The sequence below is a fragment of the Callorhinchus milii genome, unplaced genomic scaffold (assembly GCF_018977255.1).
Source record: "Callorhinchus milii isolate IMCB2004 unplaced genomic scaffold, IMCB_Cmil_1.0 Scaffold5, whole genome shotgun sequence".
In the NCBI taxonomy this organism is placed as follows: domain Eukaryota; kingdom Metazoa; phylum Chordata; class Chondrichthyes; order Chimaeriformes; family Callorhinchidae; genus Callorhinchus; species Callorhinchus milii.
Window position 1 is genome coordinate 19,366,829 of NW_024704746.1, and position 23,650 is coordinate 19,390,478.

The 23,650-nt window shown below is 37.8% G+C and overlaps 1 protein-coding gene across 1 annotated transcript; it reads left to right on the plus strand.

Annotated features, from left to right (window-relative positions):
* The first annotated feature begins 7,398 nt into the window (after positions 1-7,398).
* ptbp2a (polypyrimidine tract binding protein 2a) lies at positions 7,399-21,701 on the plus strand. The gene is given in 15 exon segments (XM_042335329.1): positions 7,399-7,526; positions 8,793-8,823; positions 12,227-12,299; positions 12,720-12,916; positions 13,439-13,582; positions 14,206-14,370; positions 14,466-14,505; positions 14,508-14,575; positions 15,529-15,724; positions 17,203-17,339; positions 18,927-18,960; positions 19,354-19,446; positions 19,532-19,748; positions 19,890-19,967; positions 20,409-21,701. Coding segments are annotated over 15 exon segments (1,611 nt in total). The 5' UTR covers positions 7,399-7,518; the 3' UTR covers positions 20,539-21,701.
* Positions 21,702-23,650: the final 1,949 nt, after the last annotated feature.

Sequence of the window (23,650 nt, forward strand, 5' to 3'; positions counted from 1 at the left end):
TGGTACTAACCTAGTAAATCTACGCTGCACCCCCTCCAAGGCAAGTACATCCTTCCTTAAATGAAGAGACCAAAACTGGACACAGTATTCCATGTGTGGTCTCACCAGGGCCCTATACAGTTGCAGCAAGACTTCCCTACTCTTATACTCTAATCCTTTCATAGTGAAGGCTGACATACCGTTCGCCTTCCTAATTGCTCGCTGCACCTGCAGACTAACTTTCTTTGATTGGTGTACAAGGACACCCAAGTCCTTCTGGACGCTAACACATTCCAATCTCTCCCCTTCTAAAAAATAACCCGTTCTACTGTTTTTGCTACCTAGGTGGATGACTTCGCACTTCCCTACATTATACTTCATCTGCCACCTACCTGCCCAATCACCTAACCTATCTATGTATCGCTGCATTTTTTTAATGTCGTCCTCTGTGTTGACACTTCCTCCTAGTTTTGTGTCATGAATAATGGTTGGATGGACATGGTACTGGAGAACCATTATATACTTTATCATCAGAAACTAACGTCAGGAGATGACTGATCAGGGAGAAAATTGGAGAAAAATAAATTTACAAAAATTACATTTTGTACAAACTTTACAACAGAAATCATACATATTTATTGAAGCTAAATTCAACTTACAAATGTCTTGATCTCATTCTCGTTCCCTGTGTGGGTGATTTGCTGACTGTAAATTTACTGACCTTGGCGGGTGAATGAATGGGGCTTCTGGTTTACTGCTGGTTGGTAAATTTACCTACTGTGGCAGTGTTCAATACTGTATAAGCTCACACTGCTATAATTTTTACATTTACAGTCAATCGGAGAACCAGCCCCCAGATGTTCCTCATACACAAAATGTTTTAATAAACTGTTCAAATAGCGTTTATATAATACAATCATGAAATATTATTCTATCAGTACAGTATGGCAATATGCAAAGAATGATATAAAATATTGTCAGCTTGCTATATCACAAGCACTTATTTAGCCAAAGTTTAATCAATATGCCCAATATAATAGAGATACAAAGGGTAGACTTGCCATATGATAAATATTTTATCTTAGTTTGACTCTCACCTCTCCTACTAAAGCCCCTTTCTTCCTCAAGGTGCCTTGCTATCAAACTCCACCCAAGTAGGAATTGTTTAAAAGTTGATAAAACTTGCTACATTTGTGTGTGGGGGATTTAATTAGCATTTAGCTCTAGGACTCAAATTTGCAACTAAATGAGTGTCACTTTAGAAATCTTGATAACCATACCACTGAGCATTCTCTTTAAATCAGATACTATTTATCGAAATTCCTAACAAAGACTCTCAGGATCTCAAAGCACATTTGTACCATCAATCAGACAAACTATAGTAATTGGTTGTCCTGAGTGTCTGATGATCATTTGCACTTGGCTCTCAAAGTAATTCCTTTGATTGTGAACGAATTTACTTCACTTAATTCTCCTAAAAAAAAATCAGTTACCGGCTGATATATTAATTTTATGATCTATCTGTGCTAATGCCACTTATTTGGAGATGCATTTCACAGGGATGGGGATAAAAGGTCAATTTGTCCTCTTTTAAATGCAATTAGTGCTAGAAGTTATATGCAATACTCCTCAATGCTTTAAATCCAATCAAAACTAATGAATTAATTTAAAAAGTGACTTATCATTAATTTAAAACGTGGTTTTCCCTGCATTCTCATCACTTACACTCTGCAAACTGACATTCTTTTTCAAAGTCAATCAATTGCATCTGTTTAAAGTCAATCAATCAGTCATCTCATCATATTCTTCCATTATTCTACACCAAGTCCCTCAAAAACAGAATTATTTGATTGCCGCGTGAGCCTATTAATCCTATCCTTGTCCATCTGCCTCCACATCCCCCAGAGGACTGAGTTCACGATTCTTTTGCTCATTTTTAAATCTCTCCAGTCTTGCTGCACCCTACCTCTGCGACCTTCTAAGTGTCATGTAACAAGAAGAAAGGCCTGTTGAAGGAAGCACACTTAAATGTTGGTAAGTTCTCTGCCTGATTTCTTCTCACTGGAAAATTTCCATCTGTGACAACTGTCCACTGTTAGTTTTGTCACATTTGCAAAATGTGCCATTGTAGACAACTCATAAGAGCCAGATTCTGTTTATACTTCCTCCAAATGTTTACTATCACTGGTGAATTTCCGCATAGGCAAATTATTGAAAAGATGAAACCAGGCTTAAAGCTCTGCAAATGGACAAGTATTTGTTCTTAGAGATATGATGCAATATTAATATGGTATATTGTACAAGGTATTCTTATCCATTACAGAGGTAAACAATCAACTCACATTGTCAAATGTTAAGCTCTGCAAACCTAAATCATGCCAGTACTATTACCTTGCTGCATTGTGTGAAAAAAGTATACTTACATAATATGTTTCTGAAAATCAATAGCAATGAATAATGGGTATGTGTTTGAGAAAGCTGTAATCCATATCACTTGTTACATTAATATGTAAATAAAGGCAGGCTCATGGGATAAAAGAGAGCCACATGGGACAGATGATTTCAGAAACTCCTCAACAACGACACTTAACATTCCACTGCTGCATTGAGACTTTTCGGATGCCTTAGAAAGAGAGAACGATTGTGGGCAAGAATCGGAGACTAAACAAGTGATCGATATAATTAATTCATAATAAATACATAGAAGAAAACAAATGACTCTGGTTTACAAATGGCAAGTTATGCGCTCTTAGTTGGTTAGACTCCAGCAGGAGCTCAGTGCACTTTGGGGACCCCAAGCCTTGCTTCTTGCCAGCCTTCTCCTAATACTTTATGGAATTCGGTAAGCAGAAGGTATATTCCATTCCAGACAAAGAGAAATTTTCATGCATAGGTCACATATGTAAGTGGGACTCTCAGTTTGGATACTTTTAAGCATGGCGATGGGTTTCCATGGGTGACCAAAAATAAAACTCTTCTAATGTATCTTTCTCTCTCTCAAGGTGCTGGCTGATTTCTGGTGCATTATTTTCCCATGGAAATGGCTGCCCCTTGATATTTTACACACGTGATTCGTCAGCTGTTTTAACAGTTGTCTTCTGGTAATGTCATTACCTAGTGTAGATATGTGCTGAGTTCCTTCTGTTCTGCATACTCCTCAATTGCCATTGTTGTAGAATAATACTGACCCAGGCCTAATAAAGTTCTGCTCAACAATCCCCCAAATAAAATTGGTCATTTTCTTTGTGGCGCTCCTTAAGAAATATATTTCCCCCCTCTCCTCCAGTTGGATTCTATTTCAACTGGCCCAACTCAGTCGCAATCTTGTTCCTCCTCATCCTGTGACTGGATTTACATTCTGCCCGTGCAGAGCAATGGCATAGCTTGAATATATCTGAAATGCCTGGCTTCACAGAGGTAATGTAATAGTTGAAGCAGGAGGCTTCAAATGTGATTTACACAGTAGGGGCAGATGTAAGAGCTTTGTTTTGTTCTGTGAGAGAGATCCAGCAGTGTTTCAGTGAAGAAAAATTCTGCACCAAAGGATCAAAGAATAGCAGAACTGTAGATTAAGGCTGAACGTTGAGAGATAGTAATAATAATAATAATCCTTGCATTTGATATAGCACTTTTCACGTCGTCTAGACATTTCAATGCACTTCACAGAATATACTGTAAAGTGAATTGACTGTATATTTGTGGGTGAAACGTGGCAGCCAATTGCGCACAACAGTGTCCCACAAACAGTTGTAGATTGAGTGACCAAATTATTATTATTATTTATTTATTTTTCTTGAGGGATTATTATCAGGCATGTGGAGTAAGGAAACTTGCCCAAGGTTTCGCCCTGCCTGGAATCAAACCCAAGTCTCTCGCTTGCGAGGCGAGTGCTCTAACCACTGAGGTACAGGACTCCTACCTAGGTTTTCCTTAAAGCTGGGTCACTCAGGGAATACAAACAGAAGGAATAATTTGAGGACATTTGAAATATATGAAGATTTAACAGGCAAGTATGTGATTAGCATCACAAGAAATGTATTTAAAATTTTCCAGCTCTCCATGTAAATCCTTGAAATCAGTAGAGCACATCACACATTGACTGTCCCAGACGACTCAGGTACCTTGTGTGTTCCCATTGAATTTAAGATGGAAGAGGTCTTAAATCTCTTACATCTAAAGATTGTTTTTCCAAATAAAAGAATAGATTCTTACAGAACTGTACTGAACAATATATCTCTATTCTCAAAAGAATCTATTCTTTTATTTGGGAAAAAAAATCTTTAGATGTAAGAGATTTAAGACCTCTTCCATCTTAAATTCAATGGGAACATTGAGATGTCTGGGACAGTCAATGTGTGATGTGCCCGACTGATTTCAAGGATTTACATGGAGAGCTGGAAAGTTTTAAATACATCTTAAAAGTGGAGATAACTGGACTATGGTCATGGGAGGGTGATATTTACCTCTTTCTTTACTTGCTACCTCATGCCTGAGAATAGTATTCCCTTTAAACATTCATATTCTGTAAAACGAGGGAAACAAAGTATTGTATACCTTTTCACACTTTCCTTATTCAAAGCTCTTGATCAGATGGGTTATCAGAGGAATTTAAGATAACCAACACAATGTTTGACAACACTGTTTGGTTTGTGTAACTGGTTTTAAACATGTTCTACTGGCATTTGAGGGTTGTACAATAAAGACTGACATGCAGGACTCAGCTTTCCTGAAGATCCCACTCATTTACCTGCTTTTCTAGATGATGTATAGTCCTGCTAGAATTATAGCTTTGAAAATAAAAATCCACCCCCCACACTCACCCCGTTCAGTTCCATTATTGCCTGTTTGTCGGGCGAATAACAGTATATTTATAACTTCCATTAGCTCATTAACTACTCACTGTAATTGTCTCATATTTTCTACAGTTTACATCCAATCTACACAGCTGTATTAACGGTACCATCTGTTGTTTTTATCAATGTGAGGGAATGTAGTGGGAATAATGCAGAATGAGCTCAAGTTTTCAGATTTAAACACTGAGTATACACTTAACTAGATGATTAATACCATCCATTTCCTACTTTCCAAATACTGTCAACTGTTCATCCAGTTTTCTCATTCTGGTTAATTTTAAATGCCAAAGTTCTCTTAGTTAGGTCACACTCATTACTGCTTCTCACTGTCATGTCTCCCTTTGTGTTTCAGCCACAAAACCAACACAGCCAGGATCACAAACATTTGAACATAAAAATGAAAACCTAATTTGTCCCTTCAAGTTTTTTTGGGATAAAGGAATAAATTTACATTTTTTTTATGATCTCAATTTCTCAAATAGAGCTTCAAGGAATTTCTACAGGATTATATGTAGTGACTGTTCCTAAAGCTGAATGTGGCAGCCTTTTGAATCTGCTAGGTTGCACATGCTGCAATGAGGTGAATGATCAATTAATCTGGAGGTTTGTTGGCCAGGATATCATCATAATCTATATCAAAAGGGATGTTAAAGCATTCTTATAAAAAGGTGGTTTCCATTTAAATCACGATCTTACTTGGGACCGTACAGCTCAGAAACAGAAACCGGAGATTATATCCACGAGTCAGATTTAGATGCTAGAAATTGTTAATAAGTAAAATAAAAATGTCAAATGTCCTTAATTTTTAAGAAAAAGTAACCCATTTTGATTTTTCTATGCTGCTTTGCAGAAGCACAGAATAATAATTCTGCTCAAGAAATTAGAATGTAAATCCATTTTCAAATATATTTAGTCATTGCTTGGGTTAGCTATAAGGTTAAAAATTCAAAACCCTTTGAAATCAAGCTGCAATTTATTGATGCTGAGCGATAATATAGAAAATATCAGGTGCTAGTCAATTGGCGGATTGCTTTTCCGGGAGGCAATAATCCCTTCCAAAAAAAAAATGCAGTCACTAAATCCACGACTGTTTGTGGGACTCCGCTGTGTGCAATTGTCTCCCGCGCTTCGCCAGCAAAACATAACAGTCGATTCACTTGACAGCATATTGTGTGAAGTGCTTTGAGACATCTCGAAGATGTGATTAATGCGCTGTATCAAATGCAAGGATTATTATTATTATTATGACAACAAAAATCTTGGGAAATTGGAATCGTGAATGCAATCTCAAATTCCACAGTGAGAATATTAGGGTGGGGGCGGTGGCGAACTGTCCGGACAGACAGACAGGCTGCAAAGAGTTGGAAGGGAAGGAAGAGATTTATTTTTTGTCTGGCGCACAGACAGACAGATCGACAGGGCAAGGCAGGAGAGGGCTAGTGCCCGCAGCGCGTGACTGACTGGCACTAAACAATCAACGAGACCCGAGGGGCAGGGGGTGGGCAGTGGGGGGGGGGGCCGCACAGCACCAGCCCAGTCACTGGGTGGGCGGTCACCTTGAGCTGGTCTAACACAGTCACTGCCTTTAAAACAAAATCACACGAAGCCCCAGCCCAGCCGTCTGTCTGTGTCTCCCTGTCTGTGTGTGTGTGTCTCCCTGTCTGTGTGTGTCCCTGTCTGTGTGTGTCCCTGTCTGTGTGTGTCTGTGTCTCCCTGTCTGTGTCTCCCTGTGTGTGTGTGTCTCCCTGTGTGTGTGTGTGTCTCCCTGTCTGTCTGTGTCTCCCTGTCTGTCTGTGTGTGTCTCCCTGTCTGTGTGTCTCCCTGTGTGTGTGTGTCCCTGTCTGTCACCTGTCTGTGTGTGTCTGTCTCCCTGTCTGTGTGTGTCTCCCTGTCTGTCTGTCATCTGTCTGTGTGTCTGTCTCCCTGTCTGTCTGTCATCTGTCTGTGTGTGTCTGTCTCCCTGTCTGTCTGTCACCTGTCTGTGTGTGTCTCCCTGTCTGTCTGTGTGTCTGTCTCCCTGTCTGTGTGTCTCCCTGTCTGTCTGTCACCTGTCTGTGTGTGTCTCCCTGTCTGTCTGTCACCTGTCTGTGTGTGTCTCCCTGTCTGTGTGTCTGTCTCCCTGTCTGTCTGTGTGTCTCCCTGTCTGTCTGTCACCTGTCTGTGTGTGTCTCCCTGTCTGTGTGTCTGTCTCCCTGTCTGTCTGTGTGTCTCCCTGTCTGTCTCCCTGTCTGTCTGTCACCTGTCTGTGTGTGTCTCCCTGTCTGTGTGTCTGTCTCCCTGTCTGTCTGTGTGTCTCCCTGTCTGTCTGTGTGTCTCCCTGTCTGTGTGTCTGTCTCCCTGTCTGTCTGTGTGTCTCCCTGTCTGTCTGTGTGTCTCCCTGTCTGTGTGTCTCCCTGTCTGTGTGTCTGTCTCCCTGTCTGTCTGTCATCTGTGTGTGTCCCTATCTGTCTGTGTGTATGTGCCGCAAAGCAAGTCAGTGGTTATTTCACGACAGCATCGACGGAAATGCTTTGACTCTCAGTCCCGCCCCCTCCCCCCCTCCGCCGCCGCCGCCGCTCACGGTAAGTTCGGGTTCGGGTCGGCGCTCGGCGATTGTCGGCCATTTCCGGAGAGGGGGAGGCGCGGCGCCATTTTGTGTGCACATTCTCGGGCGGTCGTTCACTTCCAACCCTCGGCTAATCCGGCAATGGACGGGTGAGTGGCGGCGACAGCGGCGGCGGCTTCCCTTTCCCCTCTCCACAACCACCGCCGCTTTGTTTATTTTCCCTCATCTCCCAACCCGGCTGGATAGAAAGCGTCTCTCCCCCCCCCCCTCTCTCTCTCTTCCCCCCCCCTCCTTCCCTCCCTCTCCTCCTCCTCCCTCTCTGGGTGAGACGTCGTGTGCGGTTGGTGTGGCTTCTGGGCGGCCCACGTCTCCCCCGGAGAGGCGGCGGCGGCGGCGTGTGGTGCGGTCTGGATACGGAGGTCACTTGCTTCCCCCCCTTTTTTCTCCCCTCCCTTCCCCCCCCGCCCGCGCACACTGCCCTTTTCTCTCCCTCTTTTACCGCCAACGGCACATCCGCCCGTCCCTCCCTCCCTCCCGCCCGCCTCCGGGAAAAAGGGGAGAAATAAAGGTGGGGGGACGACGACGACGCCGCCGTCGTGAAGGCCGCAGTGTTTGTGCCGGAGAGGAGGAGGAGGGGGTAACTAGGCCGCTGTCTCCCTCCCTCCCTTTACACTGCAGCTGAATTCCCCCCCGTCTCCCCTCCCCCTCCCTCTCTCTCTCCCTCTGCCTCTCCACCCCCTCCTCCAGACACGAGGGAGGGCGATTATTATTTCCCCCTCTTTTAAATATACATTTTGATTTGCCCCCGTCCCTTCCCCCCCATTTTAAAACCATTTAAAAACCCGTTAATGCTTATTCATCATTTAATGGGGAATCTCTTCCCTTTGTGCTGGGTCTCCTCTTGTTGTGTGTGTGTGTGAGTGTTGTCTATTTATGTGTGTTGTCTGTGTCTGAGTGTCTGTGTCTGTGTGTGTGTGATGTGTGTATTTCTCAACGCACAATGGACGAGGCGGTTACTGAGGGGAGAAAGAAATGCCGTGCGTGTGCGCGGCTGGCAGGCGGCAGCCATAAGGCACCCAGGCCCTCAGCCATGGCAGGAGGCCAGGGCTGTGCAGTCAGCAAAATGCTGGACCCGCATCGAGTCCCAGGGACTGAAGTCGTGGTGTTATACAGAAAAGCCAATCAGTCAGTCAATCAGACAAACACAAACAACAGCGGAAATGTTTGCAAAGAGCGAGCGTGTGCTTCACATAACACGGTTTTTACATAACCACAGTCTCTCTCTCTCTCTCTCTGGAATTGCATTACTAGACGATTGTGTGTGGAGCGAGTGAACGATGCGTGGGAGGACATTCTGATTTAGATTTTTTTTCCCCCTCCTCCTTGTTCTCCCCCCTTCCCTTTCCTTCATACAGCATTCTCACTGATGTTACAGTTGGCTTAAAGGTAGGCTTTATCTTATTAATTTGCTAAGTATGGCTGTTCCCCCCCCGCCCCCCCCCCCCCGACTCATTTCATCTTTGTACCCATTAAGGAATCATTCAGCACATTTGCAAGTGGATTTGATCAACACAAAAGGGTTGCATTGTTAACGTGCAGGTTTAGTATTCACATGTGGCATTTTGAACCCATTTTAAATTTCATGCTTGAGCTCATTTTCTTGTATATTATAGCTTTAGAATTTGCGACTGATCCCATTGGATGTGTTTTACTGACAGTCTCGTGATATTGTACTGCAGCAGAACACAAACCATTTTGTATTGATTACTAATTTCTACATTCATTAGTATTGGGTGCCAATTCTACTGATGTACACTTTGAATACGAAAACTTTCAGATTCTAAGTTAGTCTGGCAAAACATAGACCTCGATAAAACATAGAATAATTTAGAGTCTAAGCCAATAATAATAATAATCCTTGCATTTGATATAGCACCTTAACAAGACATCTCAAAACTCTTCACAGGATATACTGTAATGGGTTGTGTGTCAATATCCTACAGAATATTGACTACCTTATGGGCAAAACACACAGCAATGTCCCACAAATAGCCATGGAGTGAGGGACCAATTTTATCTGGGGATTGTTGACTAGGATACCTTTCTCTTTTCGAGAAGTGCCATGGGATCTTTAACGTCCACCTGTCCAGGCAGACGGACGTTAAAGTCTGTTCAATGTATCATCAGAAAGACCACACCTCTGACAATGCAACATCCCTTCCCACCAGCATTGCATTGGAGTGTTATGTTCTTAGACTATACAATTCCAAGTGCTGATGTGGGGCTTGAACCCACAACCTTCTGAATCAGAGGTGGTACCCAGTGATTCCAGTAGGCCAGGCTGACACATGAAAGGGATCAGCCTTTCCCTGGATATCTCCTCCATGTCTGAAGCATTTGCCAAGACTCTGTCCTAATGGTATCTGGAATGTTTCACTGAGGCTATTGTGTTGTTTTTAAAAAAACTTCAATTTGGAAGCATGCATGAATTTACTTTAAATTTTCATTGCTATGTTCAGCTGGTTCCTCTGGTGTATGGTGAACCAGGAGGCAGTGTGCATTTATTTGCTCACATTACCATCCCTATTATGGAGTGCTTTTGAGTTCAGAAAATTATTTATGCAAATTCTGATAGTTTGGTACCAATCTGTTTTTAATAAATTTTATCGTGTTTTTGTCTGCATAATAATCTGTATGGTATGTATTTTTTATTTCCAGATGATTATTTCATTCTTTTATTAATTTAGGTTTTGTTTGCCTTATAATTCAGTTACTGGAATGTTTCTCCTGGTTTACCTGATTTATATTAATTTCCTGTAAAATTTATCCCTAGATTCAAATTAATTGGTTAGTCATCTCACTGTTTATGGAATGCTGTTGGCTCAGATTAGCTGCTGCATTTGCTTATATAACAACTGTAGTTTAATTTCAAGTCAGCTATATATTTTATGTGAAAGGTCTTTTATTTCTATCTCCACTGTAAATGCTATGGCTTTGTCCTCTTGGACCCAGAGGTAGACAAAATTAGAGTCACAAAGAATTTTGCTGCTGGTGATTTGTGTGGGCATTGCTAGCATTGGAGAACTAGTCCCAATTAATGTCTTTAAAAATAATCTGTAAAATTGGTCTTGTCTCTCCAAGCTCTCCTCCCACCCAACACTATTCAGCTTCACAATTAATTATTAATTATAGCCAAGAGGAAGATATTACAAGAGATCTTGGCACCTGTAGAAGTTTTGGGGATCAGCCAGGTGTCTGACACATGCGGAAACCCTTCACCAAACTTAAGTATCCAAACCATGATGAAGTCTAAAAGTGAAAAGTACAAACTGAATTTAAAAGGTTCATTTAATTGGTCATATTCTTCTAGAATTTCTTCAAGTGAAGAAAAATGATCTGTGTGACTGGGCATAATTGGTATCCAGTGGGAAAGAGATGGAAATTAAAACTGTTAGACCAATGGTTAATTGAATTAATTAATGGAATACTGGACTGCCAGTAAACATTGCCTTTTGTATTTGAAAAAGCTACAGTTCTTCAAGCACTTTCTATTTGAGGGAAATAGTTTTGTTGCATGGTAAACCAAATTAGGTAATGCCACTGCTTCCTCAAGATTTATGCACTTAAAACATGAGTTTCCACAGGCAGAAGAATTGGACATGCTTTTTGATGCTTGGAGAGGAAGGAGAATTGGTAGTTTAGCCTATTGTATGGTTACAAAGTGTTTTTCCTTTCAGTATGTTGTGTGAACATTTTCCAGGTATTGGCACTTGTACAAATCCAACGTCATGAACTGCAAGTTAGCAAGTGTGTTTGTAGTTATGTTTTGGCTGCTGTGGAATTGGCCATGCAGTATAAACATAAAACAATATAAAAGTCCCCAGGATTTAAGATTGTGACATTTTACAATGACAGCTGCAATTCTTGAAGTTCAATTAATGTTAAATAGTGGCTTTTGTATTTTGCTTGGGAATGCTTTTAAAGCCTTGCGAGAGTGTAGTTCATATATTTAAATAGTTAAGATTGTTTATAGCCAATGGATGGATTTGAATGGCAATAAAAGATCAACTTGTAGAAAGCAATCTTGTGTGATTTAACATTTATTCAGTTCATTGAATTAAAACTACTTTTTATATACTAGTGATCTCTTTATCTTGATCACATTTAGTTTGGATTCATATTTTTAATATAAAAGCTTGCTAATTGTTCTCACCATTGTGCTATTATTTATTTGCATGATTTCTACTGGATTCAGTTCCATCAAAGGCACTGTATACTGAACAGCTTAGTAATTGAGCTAATTTTATCAAATTCTTCTAACATTTATTCGGTACATTTTACTACAAGGCCTTGGTTTAATACTGTCTTCCAGTGTGATGAATGCAACCTGGGCAGCTTTGGATTCTTGCATATACATCAGTCCCATCATATGATTGCATTTAAATGGGACTCATTAAATGGGACTGCATTTTGTAAAAGTTTTCAAAATGAGTAACAAAATTTTGATTTGAAGTGATAGGTTAAACATAATTGAGAAATCTGGTTATATAATGTGACGCATAAATCTTGCAATCATTATTTTGTATATACACTTCATCAAATTTGGTGAGACATTTAAAATCCCAATAGTATCGGCTTTGAATTTTAGCAATCTACTGCTAAATGTTTTGTTCACTGTACAATTTTTTTTGGTCTATCATTAATTACTTTTAGCCAAATCTTGGTAATCATAAGGGCTGCAATATAATCGCAGTAGGTTCATAGGAACCATGATTTAAATTTCTTGGTGCAAAAGGGTTTTTCTGGATACTTGTAGCTGAAAAGTTATAAATTTTTGTTTTTGTTTCAGAGGGGATCTGAAGAACTTTCCAGCGCCGTTCTCAACAGTCCAAATTCTACCATGAGCAGTGTGGTTGTTACTGGTAAGTTGAGAATGCAAATATTGGCAGCTAATTAATCTCCAATTTTTGAAAGCTGCTCTTACCTCCAAAATAGTTGGAAGGAAGACACCTTAATAGACTTTGGAAATTAGATTTTTTAAAATTAATAGCAAAGTATAGAAAAGACAACAGAAGAGAGAACTGCGAGTGAAATTTGGTCAAAAGAAAGGAGAATGGAATAATAAGCAGAATTTGTATTTAATGTGCTTAAAATTTTAATGGTATTTTTGGGTTAATATGGTGGTAAAACTATTCTAGTATTTTACAGAAAACAGTGGCATCAAACATTTGCATAGCATAGTTTTTTTTAATCATGACAAAGAAAACATTTAATGTTTTGATATTAAAGGTTTATCCAAAGCCACAGACTTCTCATTCTCTTTTCAAACTTTCTTACAAAAGGAGTTGAACAATTTACTTATACAGCTAATGGCAATGACAGCAAGAAATTTAAAGGTGATGACAAGATGATTGCTTCTCCATCTCGTGTCCTCCATATTCGGAAGCTGCCAAGTGAAGTGATGGAGACTGAGGTCATAGCACTGGGCTTACCGTTTGGGAAAGTAACCAACATTCTCATGTTGAAAGGGAAGAATCAGGTATGTACCAAGATGGAATGAATTGTTGGTTAAGCGATAGTGTTTGTCACTTCACTTGACTAATTCTGTAACAAGCTTTGAAATGTTTTGAAAATTATCTATATATATATATTAATGATATATTGTTTTGAAAACAATAAACGTTCTTTCTTAATACATTAATTAGGATAAAACTAATGTGCCCAATGGAAGTTTGCTTTTAGTACTTGCAACTACTGTTGGAAGTAAAATTTGGCTTGCGATAAATTACTTTGCTATTGAGGTGAAGTTTTGTGCAGCAGGTTCAGCTGAACAAATGAATTGGCACATCCCACTCTGCAAATGTTGCCTATAGCATCTGAAAACAAAGTTGACCACATTGTTGTACATCTATGTAGAATTTGATACATTAGTGCATTTCATATAAAATAAATCACAGGTAGAACGTTAGGTAACAATTGCATCAAGGTACTTAGCTTTAGTATGCTTTCTAAAGTTTGATGCTTTTTGATGCTTTTTGCAAGTAATGTTCCTATATTGCAGGCTTTCTTGGAGTTGGCTTCAGAAGAAGCAGCTGTCACCATGGTGAACTACTATACTGCGGTCACTCCTCATCTTCGTAACCAACCCATCTACATCCAATACTCAAATCATAAAGAACTGAAGACAGACACGGCTTTGAACCAGGTTGCTATTTAATTTAATACATGAGTACCTTGCATTCCTGTCTTTTACTTAAATCATCAATGTTTGCAGTTTGTAGAACTTTATGTACGAAATACGCTAAATGTATTGTAGTTATAGAATTGTGTCAGTAAATTTGACCTCATTGGTAGCCTTGCAAAGTAATGTGACTGTTTGTGGTATTCTGTGCTCAACAGAATTTCACTAAAAGATGTTTTTAATCAATAAATGCACGAGAAGATGAAGTCAATTTTGATATTCTTTAGTTTAGTGCCTAATTTAGTGACTCAATTATATATAATAATAATGAATAAAAGTAATAATCCTTACATTTGCTTACACATCAGGAGGACTTCTCAAAAACATTATGGGATATACTGTAAAGTGTTGTGACTATTGTGTAGGCAGATACAGTAGTAAGCATTGTGATAATTCGAAGTGGCAGTCCACTGGTTCATCTATCCTACCCAGCTAATTTCCCAGAAGATTCCTTTGATTTATGTTCCTCTTTAAATGTATTAACTGAAAGTTAAGGCAAGATATAGAGAAACTTTCTTATGGCATCTAGAACTTATTGTGGAATGAACTGTTCACACTTTAATTGGCACATTTACCATTTCTTACAGCGGGCCCAAGCAGTTCTTCAAGCTGTAACTGCTGTGCAGACAGGAGGTACTCCTCTTACTGGGACTACAATCAGTGAGAATGCAGTGACGCCACCTCAGAGCCCAGTGCTCAGAATAATTATTGATAACATGTACTATCCAGTTACCCTGGATGTACTTTATCAGGTATGTCTTTAAAAAGTTGCCTATTTTTTGTGTGGTTTTTAAATTTTGAAGCATTATTATAAATGCATATTGTTAAATATAATTGCTTTTTTTAGATTTTTTCCAAGTTTGGGTCAGTTATGAAGATCATAACCTTTACAAAAATAATCAGTTCCAAGCACTGCTGCAATATTCAGAGCCTCTGAACGCACAGCAAGCAAAACTGGTAAGCAAAGATGCTAGTATTTTCCATTATTTTCCTTCATTCATATCCATATTCATAGCTGCAAAGGAGGGATCAGGTTCTGTGGGTTGAGTTCCTGATGCCTGTGATCTTTAAATTAGACTATTTTCTACTCATCTAGGAAGTGTCGCTTATAAACCAACCACAAGTTAGTCAAATATGTGCATTATCTAAAAACTTGACTACTATGATGTGTAAAATAGAATTTTCTATTAATATGTATAATTAAGTAAATCGTCCTTTCCTTTGACATCTTGCCTTTCCCACTGCAAAAACATCTCAAATCGTTTTGCACGATTCACTGTAATGTGCAGTGGCCATTTTGTTGGCAAATATGGCAGCCAGTTTACATACAGCAATGTCCCATAAACAGCCATGAAGTGAATGACAATTTTATCTGGAGGGTTGTTAGTCAGGACACAAGGAGAATCTATATTTTCATTCAATACCATGGGATCTTAAACATCCACCTGAACAGGATTCTGCTCATAGAATTCCCAGAAGCAAGATTATAAGCCTGGCATTTATAAACCATCTTAGCCAGCAAATTTGGACGAGGCCAAGTTGCAATGCATGAAATTTACCACTATGGTATATTGGAACAGAGTAGTTTCTTGATTCTGCTGATGCATGCCACTGAAGATGGACTAATGTTGCTTTTGGGTAATTGGGAAAGTGAAGGGTTCCCTGAGGACTCGAGTTAATGAATTAGAATAAAGTATATTGTTGTGCTTCTAATTCTATATATTGAGTTCTTTCTTCAGTTTGACTATTGGTTTATGAAGTGCAACATTTTTAATATATATATTTATAAAATAGTTTGTTCTGACAATACTTGGGTTAAGATTTTGCGTCTTTTAGTCCCATAGATGTGAATTCTTGGGTGTATACTTATTGATTTTCTTTCTTCTGAATGCTTGTTGTAACTGTTACAGTCTCTGGATGGCCAGAACATTTACAATGCTTGCTGTACACTGAGGATTGATTTTTCCAAGTTGGTGAATTTGAATGTGAAGTACAACAATGACAAGAGCCGTGACTATACACGTCCAGAGCTACCAGCTGGTGATGGGCAGCCAACTATGGATCCTGCCATTGCTGCGGCCTTTGCAAAGGAGAACTCTCTTCTTGGTAGGGATGTTACCAGCAACCTTACCTTTAATCACTTTTTCAAAGGAAAAAAACCTATTTATTTACTTCTTGTTTACTGTGTAATTAATTGTGTTTAACATTTTGGAGCATTTGGGTGGCATGAGATTAGACCCACATGCTTCAGGCATATCCATTTTAACTTGGAACTAGTGGTTAGTGTACTAATATTGCCAGATTATCCTCCATCTTAAAAGTGACAATGGTTGTCTAGAAGAAGCCAAGTGTTTATTTTTGGACCAGTTCAGAATTACAGAAAATTATCATGCAGATTTTCAAAAAGCCTCAATTTAAAGATGGCCTATGCAACATATTCCCTTTACAAGTATAATTTAATGTAAGGATTGTTTTGGGAAAATTTGTGTTGGCTGGCTGCATAGTATTTAATAGTGATATTTAATAATAAGGTATTTAACAGTGCCTTATCACGTCAGTGTTGCAGATCACTTCAGAGTTTTTCTGTAAAGTGTAGGCAAATGGAGCAACTAATTTGCATGTAACAATGTCTCACAAATAGCCAAGAGAAGTTAAAATGATACTTCACAGAATATTTCACAAAGAGCATCTTTAAATTAAGACTTTCTGAAAACCTGCATGATTTTCTATAATTCTGAACCTGTCCAAAAAATCAATACCAGGAGCCAGGGAGAAGCCTCTTTTTTAAATAGTACCATGGGATCTTTAATGTCCATTGAACAGGCAGACAGAAACCCACATTTTGTTTTTAAAAAATGAGAAAGTGTTTACACTTTTGGGTTTTTTTTTCAACCAAGTGGATGGTAATTTTCCGAAGCATCAAAATGGTGAGAGGTTAGTAACCAAGATTTATTTCTTTATACCTGGATGTTTTTAGGTACCCCTGCAGGAATGATGGCTGGTCCATACAGTGGAGGAACTGGATTTCCATCTTCATTCGGCTTTGCACAGACTGCAGGTTTGATTATTTCTAATCAAAACCTTAATTGTGCATTCCAAGCGTTTTTTTGGAAAAATAAGTGTTTATTCAATGGTCTAAACACTATTTTCCAAAAAATGCACTTTTTGTGAAGGATTCATGATAATCCGTGCATTTCATATGGCACCTATAGTGTCAAAACATTTCAAAGTGCTACATAGAGATTTGCTGTGAAGTGTAGTGACTATTTGTAGGCGAACAATATTAATTTATGCCTGTCATTACCCATGCAACAAGCTTCTAGAATTTGGGAGAGGGGAGAAAGGGGTGAGACTTTTTGTCAAAAGGAAAATTGAAGGGCAGGTAAGCAAGCTGAGTTATTGTTGAGATCATCCCGGTAATTTGTTGAAGAGCACATCGCCTGAGGGTCTCTGCCTTAGTTGAGCATGGGTGGAGAGATCAGTACAACTCTTATTTGAAGTGTTTGTCAAGATGAAACTGAACATATTTTGATCATATAGGAGTGATAGTTTTATTTAAAACATGTTCTTTTTCTGGTTTGTAGCTGTTCCAGGATCCTTGAGCCCGTTGGGTATTTCTGGTGCTGCTGCTGCAGCTGCTGCTGCTGCTGGGCGTGTGGCAATGTCTGGAGTTGGTTCTGGTAACCACAGTGTCCTCCTGGTCAGCAATCTGAACGATGAGGTAATTATTTGTTCCTTTATAAACATTTTTCACTTGTTCATTCATCTAACATGCAAGCTTGTCCAATTTTGTTTCTTAATCGTTGTCTTGTTCATTTTTATGCAGTCAACATTTTCTGTATTTGACAAAGTCTAAATTATAGACCCAAGAAGTTTACAGACCTTTTGTATTTTAACAAATAGCATTCAACTGAGAATGCAATGGCATTCAACTGAGAATGCAACAGCAATCAACATTTAGCAACACATTTTTGAATAAATACATTAATTTTTAGATCCAATTTGCCAGAAACTGCAGCTGGAAATGCAGTATGACCATTTAGCATTCGTGTACAAAGTTATCCTTGAACTCATTTGAAATTTGGATTTAAATTTTGATTTTTATCTGCCTTGAACAAGTGTATAGATCACCAATCAAGTTGCGTAAGCTGATGTAAAAAAAATATTGAATAACATTCAAATTGGGTCAAGTAAAGGATCGAGGCATGAAAGATGTCTGATTCATTTTTTTTGTCTTTCTGCTTAATTGTTATGCTTGCATTGCATATGTTGTTTGTAATAAGTATTGCTTTATGTAAACTACTTTTTCTTTGAAGTTTCTTTCCAAAGAACCCGATGAGGGACTCTTCCCTGTCTTTGCAGTGTTTGTTTTCTTTGTGGATGTTAGTTATGCTCTCTGAACATATTCTTCCTTACACTTTGCGAATCTTTAATGTGAAAAGCTGGTTCTTGGGCTTTTTTTTCCCTCAAAGGTCAAGTTGTACTCATTTTCTCTTTAATTTCCTTTTTGGCTTTTAACAAAAGCTGGTATGAAATGTGGGAAACATGGTTTTAATCTGAGCACTCCACATGAGAAGTTGTGCAAGTTCTGTCTTCATATCATTCAAATTCACCTCTTTGGATTTAAATGTTAGTCATTTGTTGTGTTGGTAGTATCCATGCTACATTTTCACATGCTGTTAACGTGTAATGTTTGAATTAGAGTGCTTTTCAGAAAATGGTTCATTTGCTTACATTTCATACCTGGCCATATTTTTATAGTTAACTTCCAAGTTTTTACTTTTTTTGTGCATGCTTTGTTTTTTTCTCTCATAATATGAAGTATTGTAATTCTTTGATTATAAATGTACTTTACCCACTTTTTTTTGTCTTGGGTGACTACATTCAACCTATTTTCTTGTAAAGTACATGAACCAGCCATTTTCTGACCAAACTCCTGCATTTCCTATGTACTGACCTATATTTTTTGTTTTGTTCCCAAATCCTTGTTTTTCTTCTGCATTGCTCCATCCCTCCCCATACCATCCCTGTTTCTTACCCTGTGTGTTCCTTTCACGTTTCCCTCCCCTCCCAATACCAATCCTTTCTCCTTCCATACCCACTTCATCCCTTGTGTTCATGCTTATGTGCTTGAACAAAATGTTCCTCGGACCAACTTGCCCCAATTAACTGCCTTGAACCATGATCCATGACCACCTCACCATTCTACGGGAACCACCCTTCGTTATGGATGATCTGTTCATCTCCGCTCTTCCTCGATTCTTCTCTCTTCCTGTCTTACGCTGCTTGCTCTTCTCTCCTTCTAAAGATGGTTACGCCCCAAAGTCTGTTTACCCTCTTCGGTATGTTATCGTTAGCACTATACTTTTTATTATTATTGATTTTAAATTTTTCACCTTAGTTCTTATTTGTAGCTAGCAATTCAGCTTACAGTTGAGTAGATAATCTTCTGCTACTTTTTTCTTTTGCTGTAATTCTTTCCATAGATGCAACTTTATTTGTGATAATGGGTGCTAAAAATTATTTTGCATGTTCTTTAATTTAGTTTCACTTCACATTAGCTTTGAGGGATTTTCCCAGGAGTTTTCTCTTCAGATAATCACTATGCTAAATCCTGATTTGTTGTATTCATTTTGGTTGAGTGAAAACTTTGTTCACGTTAATGTCTGATCTAAATGTTTCATCAAGTTTTAAGCAATTTTCAGTATTTTTCTTCACTCTTCCACTCTGCAAAGGTGTTTACGGTGATGTGCAGCGTGTGAAGATTTTGTACAATAAGAAAGACAGTGCTCTTGTACAAATGGCTGATGTAAACCAAGCGCAGTTGGGTAAGGTTCTGTATACAATTAATCATACTTGGAATTTTGACTTTTTAGGAAAAATAAACTCACTAAATCACTTTTCCTTTATTAGCGATGAGCCATTTGAATGGTCAGAAAATGTATGGGAAGATTATTCGTGTTACATTGTCCAAACATCAGACAGTTCAACTGCCCCGAGAGGGCCTAGATGATCAGGGATTGACTAAAGATTTCACCAATTCCCCTCTGCATCGTTTCAAAAAACCTGGATCCAAGAATTTCCAGAATATATTTCCTCCTTCTGCCACTCTCCATCTTTCTAATATTTCGTAAGTAACCAAATTAAGCACAACATTTGCATGAACTGAACATCAGCACCTTGGGATGTCCTCCTGACGTGAAAGGCGCTTTACAAATGTAACATTGTATATAGTGTTATTTTACATATCAAAATTGGTTTGTTTTAACAGACCAGCCATCGATGAAGATGATATCAAGGCACTCTTTATAAATACAGGTGGCAACGTGAAAGGTTTTAAGTTTTTCCAGTAAGTATTTCTCCTTTGAGGTGTGGGTCCACGTGCAAATATAAGGTGATAGCGTTTTATTTTATATGTTGACTGTTTAGTTAAAATTAGTCATTTCACTAGTTAGTAAGATATATTTGTGAGGAGATGTTTTTAGTTGAGATTTGTGTTGTAAAATGAATTAACAAGCAATCATAGAAGTAATTCACTGTAGGCATAGTACCTTGTTAATTTGGTTTGCTACAACTTTTTTAGTAGTGATCTCAGGTCATGAATGTTTAGCCAAAACTTAACACCATTGTATTGTTTTTTGGGGTACAATACAAATGCAAATGCCTTCACAAATTAATAAGTGGACTAAAGTATTGCTAGGAAATAAACTTTGATAGTATGTAAATTGTAAAGCTACAAACTTCCATATTTGAAGTGTACTTTCCTAATTTCATACTTTTGTTCCTGTAGAGATCACAAAATGGCGCTGCTTCAGATGTGTTCTGTGGAAGAAGCCATCCAGGCATTGATTGATCTGCACAATTATGATCTTGGGGAAAACCATCATCTGAGAGTTTCCTTCTCTAAATCAACCATCTAGCTTGCCCAGAGAGAGCACTCAGTTTTGTTTTGCAGTTAATCATAGACTTGTTTCAGGGAGGTGGGACCAGAGTTAACAATTCCATCTGTTTTGTCATTCCTTCATCCACCTTTGTGATATTCAGATTTGGAGGGATGAGCAATCGCGAGAGGGAGCTGAGGAAATTGACGAGCTACTGTAGGAGAAGAGAAAAAAAAATCTTGTTTAGAGAAGCCATTCATTTTTGGTTCATAATACAGGATTTGAATATCCCCATGTATTTAGTAGAAACATTTGACAAGAAATGTGCCTTACCTTAAAAGTTAAACTTGTATTAATAAGTTGAATATACTATGGAAGTGAAGCTGGGGCCTTCTTTTGGGCACATGGTTGGAGAATTTCAGAAATAGTGGGAGTATTGTGTAAATGTTAGCACTAATTAGTCTTGCTTGTTGCTGAATATACATTTTTGTAGGTGTTGTTGGAGTTGACATTGCAAATTGCTTGTGTATTTGTATTACCATCTTTAGTTTGTAATTAAGGATTGAAATTATGGCTGTGGACTTTTGAGCATGTGCAGTCAAGTCTAGTTAGTTTAAAAAAAAATTGACTGGTGCATGTGTCATAGAAAGGCAAAGAAAAATGCTTCAAAGTAAGGGGCAATAAAAATAGTTTTGCTGGCAGTTTTCTAAAACGGACAACCAGGTGGGACCAAAGTTTATGTGCCTTTAGTCTTAATTTACCTTGCATTGTAATATTCAGTTTCAATGAACCTCTTCAAGATATTTTGTATTTGAATGGGAAACAGACATTAATATAAACATGGTTCTGTACCTTCAAGTAAGAGGAATTGTATGAGTAGAATTCATTCATTGTCGGTTACACGTGTTGTCAACTTAAGTAGTTTAAATGACCAAGAACTTATCAGATCTGTGTATAGCATAATTCATATGCATAGAATCTGTGGACAATGTAGCAAAAAGGTCATGTATATTTTCTATATTAGTTATGTTTTTACATCTTGATCTTTAGCAATGTAAATTTCAGTATAGTTTGAAAAAGGCACAATTAAAATTAATTTTCTAACAAAATTGGGATGTTTGATGGTTCTGTTGATTTGATTTTTCTCTGTGTACTCTGTTTGCTTGCCTGTAGCATGCCTAATAAATACTTCTGTAGCTCTATCCTCCTCTTCTGTTTTTCTGTACTGCTTTTCCTCACTTCTCTTGTATGTCTTCACCTCATTAAGCTTCTGACTTCATGGTTAATACTCTTAGGGTGGAACCTTTTGTTTTTTTTAAAAAAAAACTTGAATTTTCTCGTTCGTTGTTCCAGTTTGGATTTTGTGGCACTAGTTTTGCTAAAAACATGTTTTTGTTATTACCAAATTTAACTTGTGCCAATGGAGTATTTCAAAATTTGGAGTGTTTGCAATGCTAATAACCGGACCTTGAAATTCTACTGCTTCTGGAGTTTTCTGGAAAAGTTAACTTTGACTAAAGTGCTCCGTTTTGAAATCTTCCATTTTATTTTGAACAAAATTCTGCCTCTAAAAATGGAAATGACACAAATCATTCCTTATCTAATCCTCATGATATTACTATAATGCTGATTTAGATATTAGATCTCAAATGCTTATTGTTGGTTTCAGAATTAGTGCTACCGGTGTGTAGATGGCCCCTGATTATCCACTCTCCTAAGTTATATGCAGTAATGAGGAATGTGGATAATTAATTTACCTCCTTGGCTCATCACCCAATCCTTTTACCTTCCTCATTCCAAATGCAAATTGCAATAGTATCTTCCAAGACAAAAGCTAAATTTTTTTTAAGGTTGAAGAATTTAAAAATCCCACTCCGGTAACTTACGCTCAGAAGGCTCTGCTGAGATCTTGCTTCCAGGAAGCTGAAATTGTGGCATCCTCATTTATCTCAAAGGGCGAGACATTCCTCAAAACTTATTTATTAACATGGTATTTAATTTTTTTATGCAATCTAGTATTTTAAATTAGAATGTAAATTTTGTTGATGCTCAATCTCTTGATATGTACCTATTTAATTGTAAGTTCAATGTCATTTTAATTTTTGAATTTTTATAGCAATATGAAATATACAAGGAAATCATCAGTTCTGAATTCACTAATTTTAAACTATTTAAAAGCTAAATTTGATTGCCTTTTAATCCATATAAAGTGAGCTAGATAGATATGTAGTTAGCTATCCTTCAAAATTTAAATCGAATAAATTACAGTTATGAGAAAGGTGTAAGCAATGGCATTGCATTTTTTCTTTATATTTAATCATGTATAAATTGCCCTGCATTATCAGGATATTACAAAACTACTTTTGTCATATGCAGTGGAATTCTTTTTTTATATAAAAAGCAGGAATGAAGTTTAGATCTCCCATCTTGATTTTACTTGCATTTGTTCAACAGAATTTTAGCACATACTAACTTCCAATTAGCTCATTGCTTTCTATCTTGTGGTTAGAATTAAACTGCAAAAATTAATAATATTAATTTTTCATATGATGTTTCTTGATCAATTACTGTCTATACAGTTGTATAATATCTTCTGTTTTAGGAACATTTGATTAATTCATTAAGTGAAATTTTATTTAAAAATATTGTGATTCCTACATTGTTTTTCTGTGGAAAATGAGTCACGATCAGGATTAGGATGCGATCCTTATTAAATTTAGTCCAGTTATGAGGGTAGCGCATTGCCGTTCAAATGGTGTCAGAACAGGATATTTCAGCCAAAATATTTGCTTAGTTAAATCTTTATATTTTATACAATTATTCTAGTAAATTGATGATTCATCTAAAAAAAACTAATACTGTAATATTTTTGGTATAGCAGCAGAACTCGCATTATGTTTCAAGCTGTTGCTACAAATGCAAGGATTATTACTATTACAACACTGGGAATATGGTTTAGCTTTAGAATAAAATATGCTGTTATTTTAACACATCTGCTGTGAAAACGTGATCACTTAAAATATTGCAGAGAATTTAACAATTCTATTCTACACTTTTATATTTAATAAAAAAATATGTCTGTAGTTGCAGATTACATATTAGTTTGAAGTGATAAATTATTCATCTAAATTTTGCGGGCACCAACTAGACC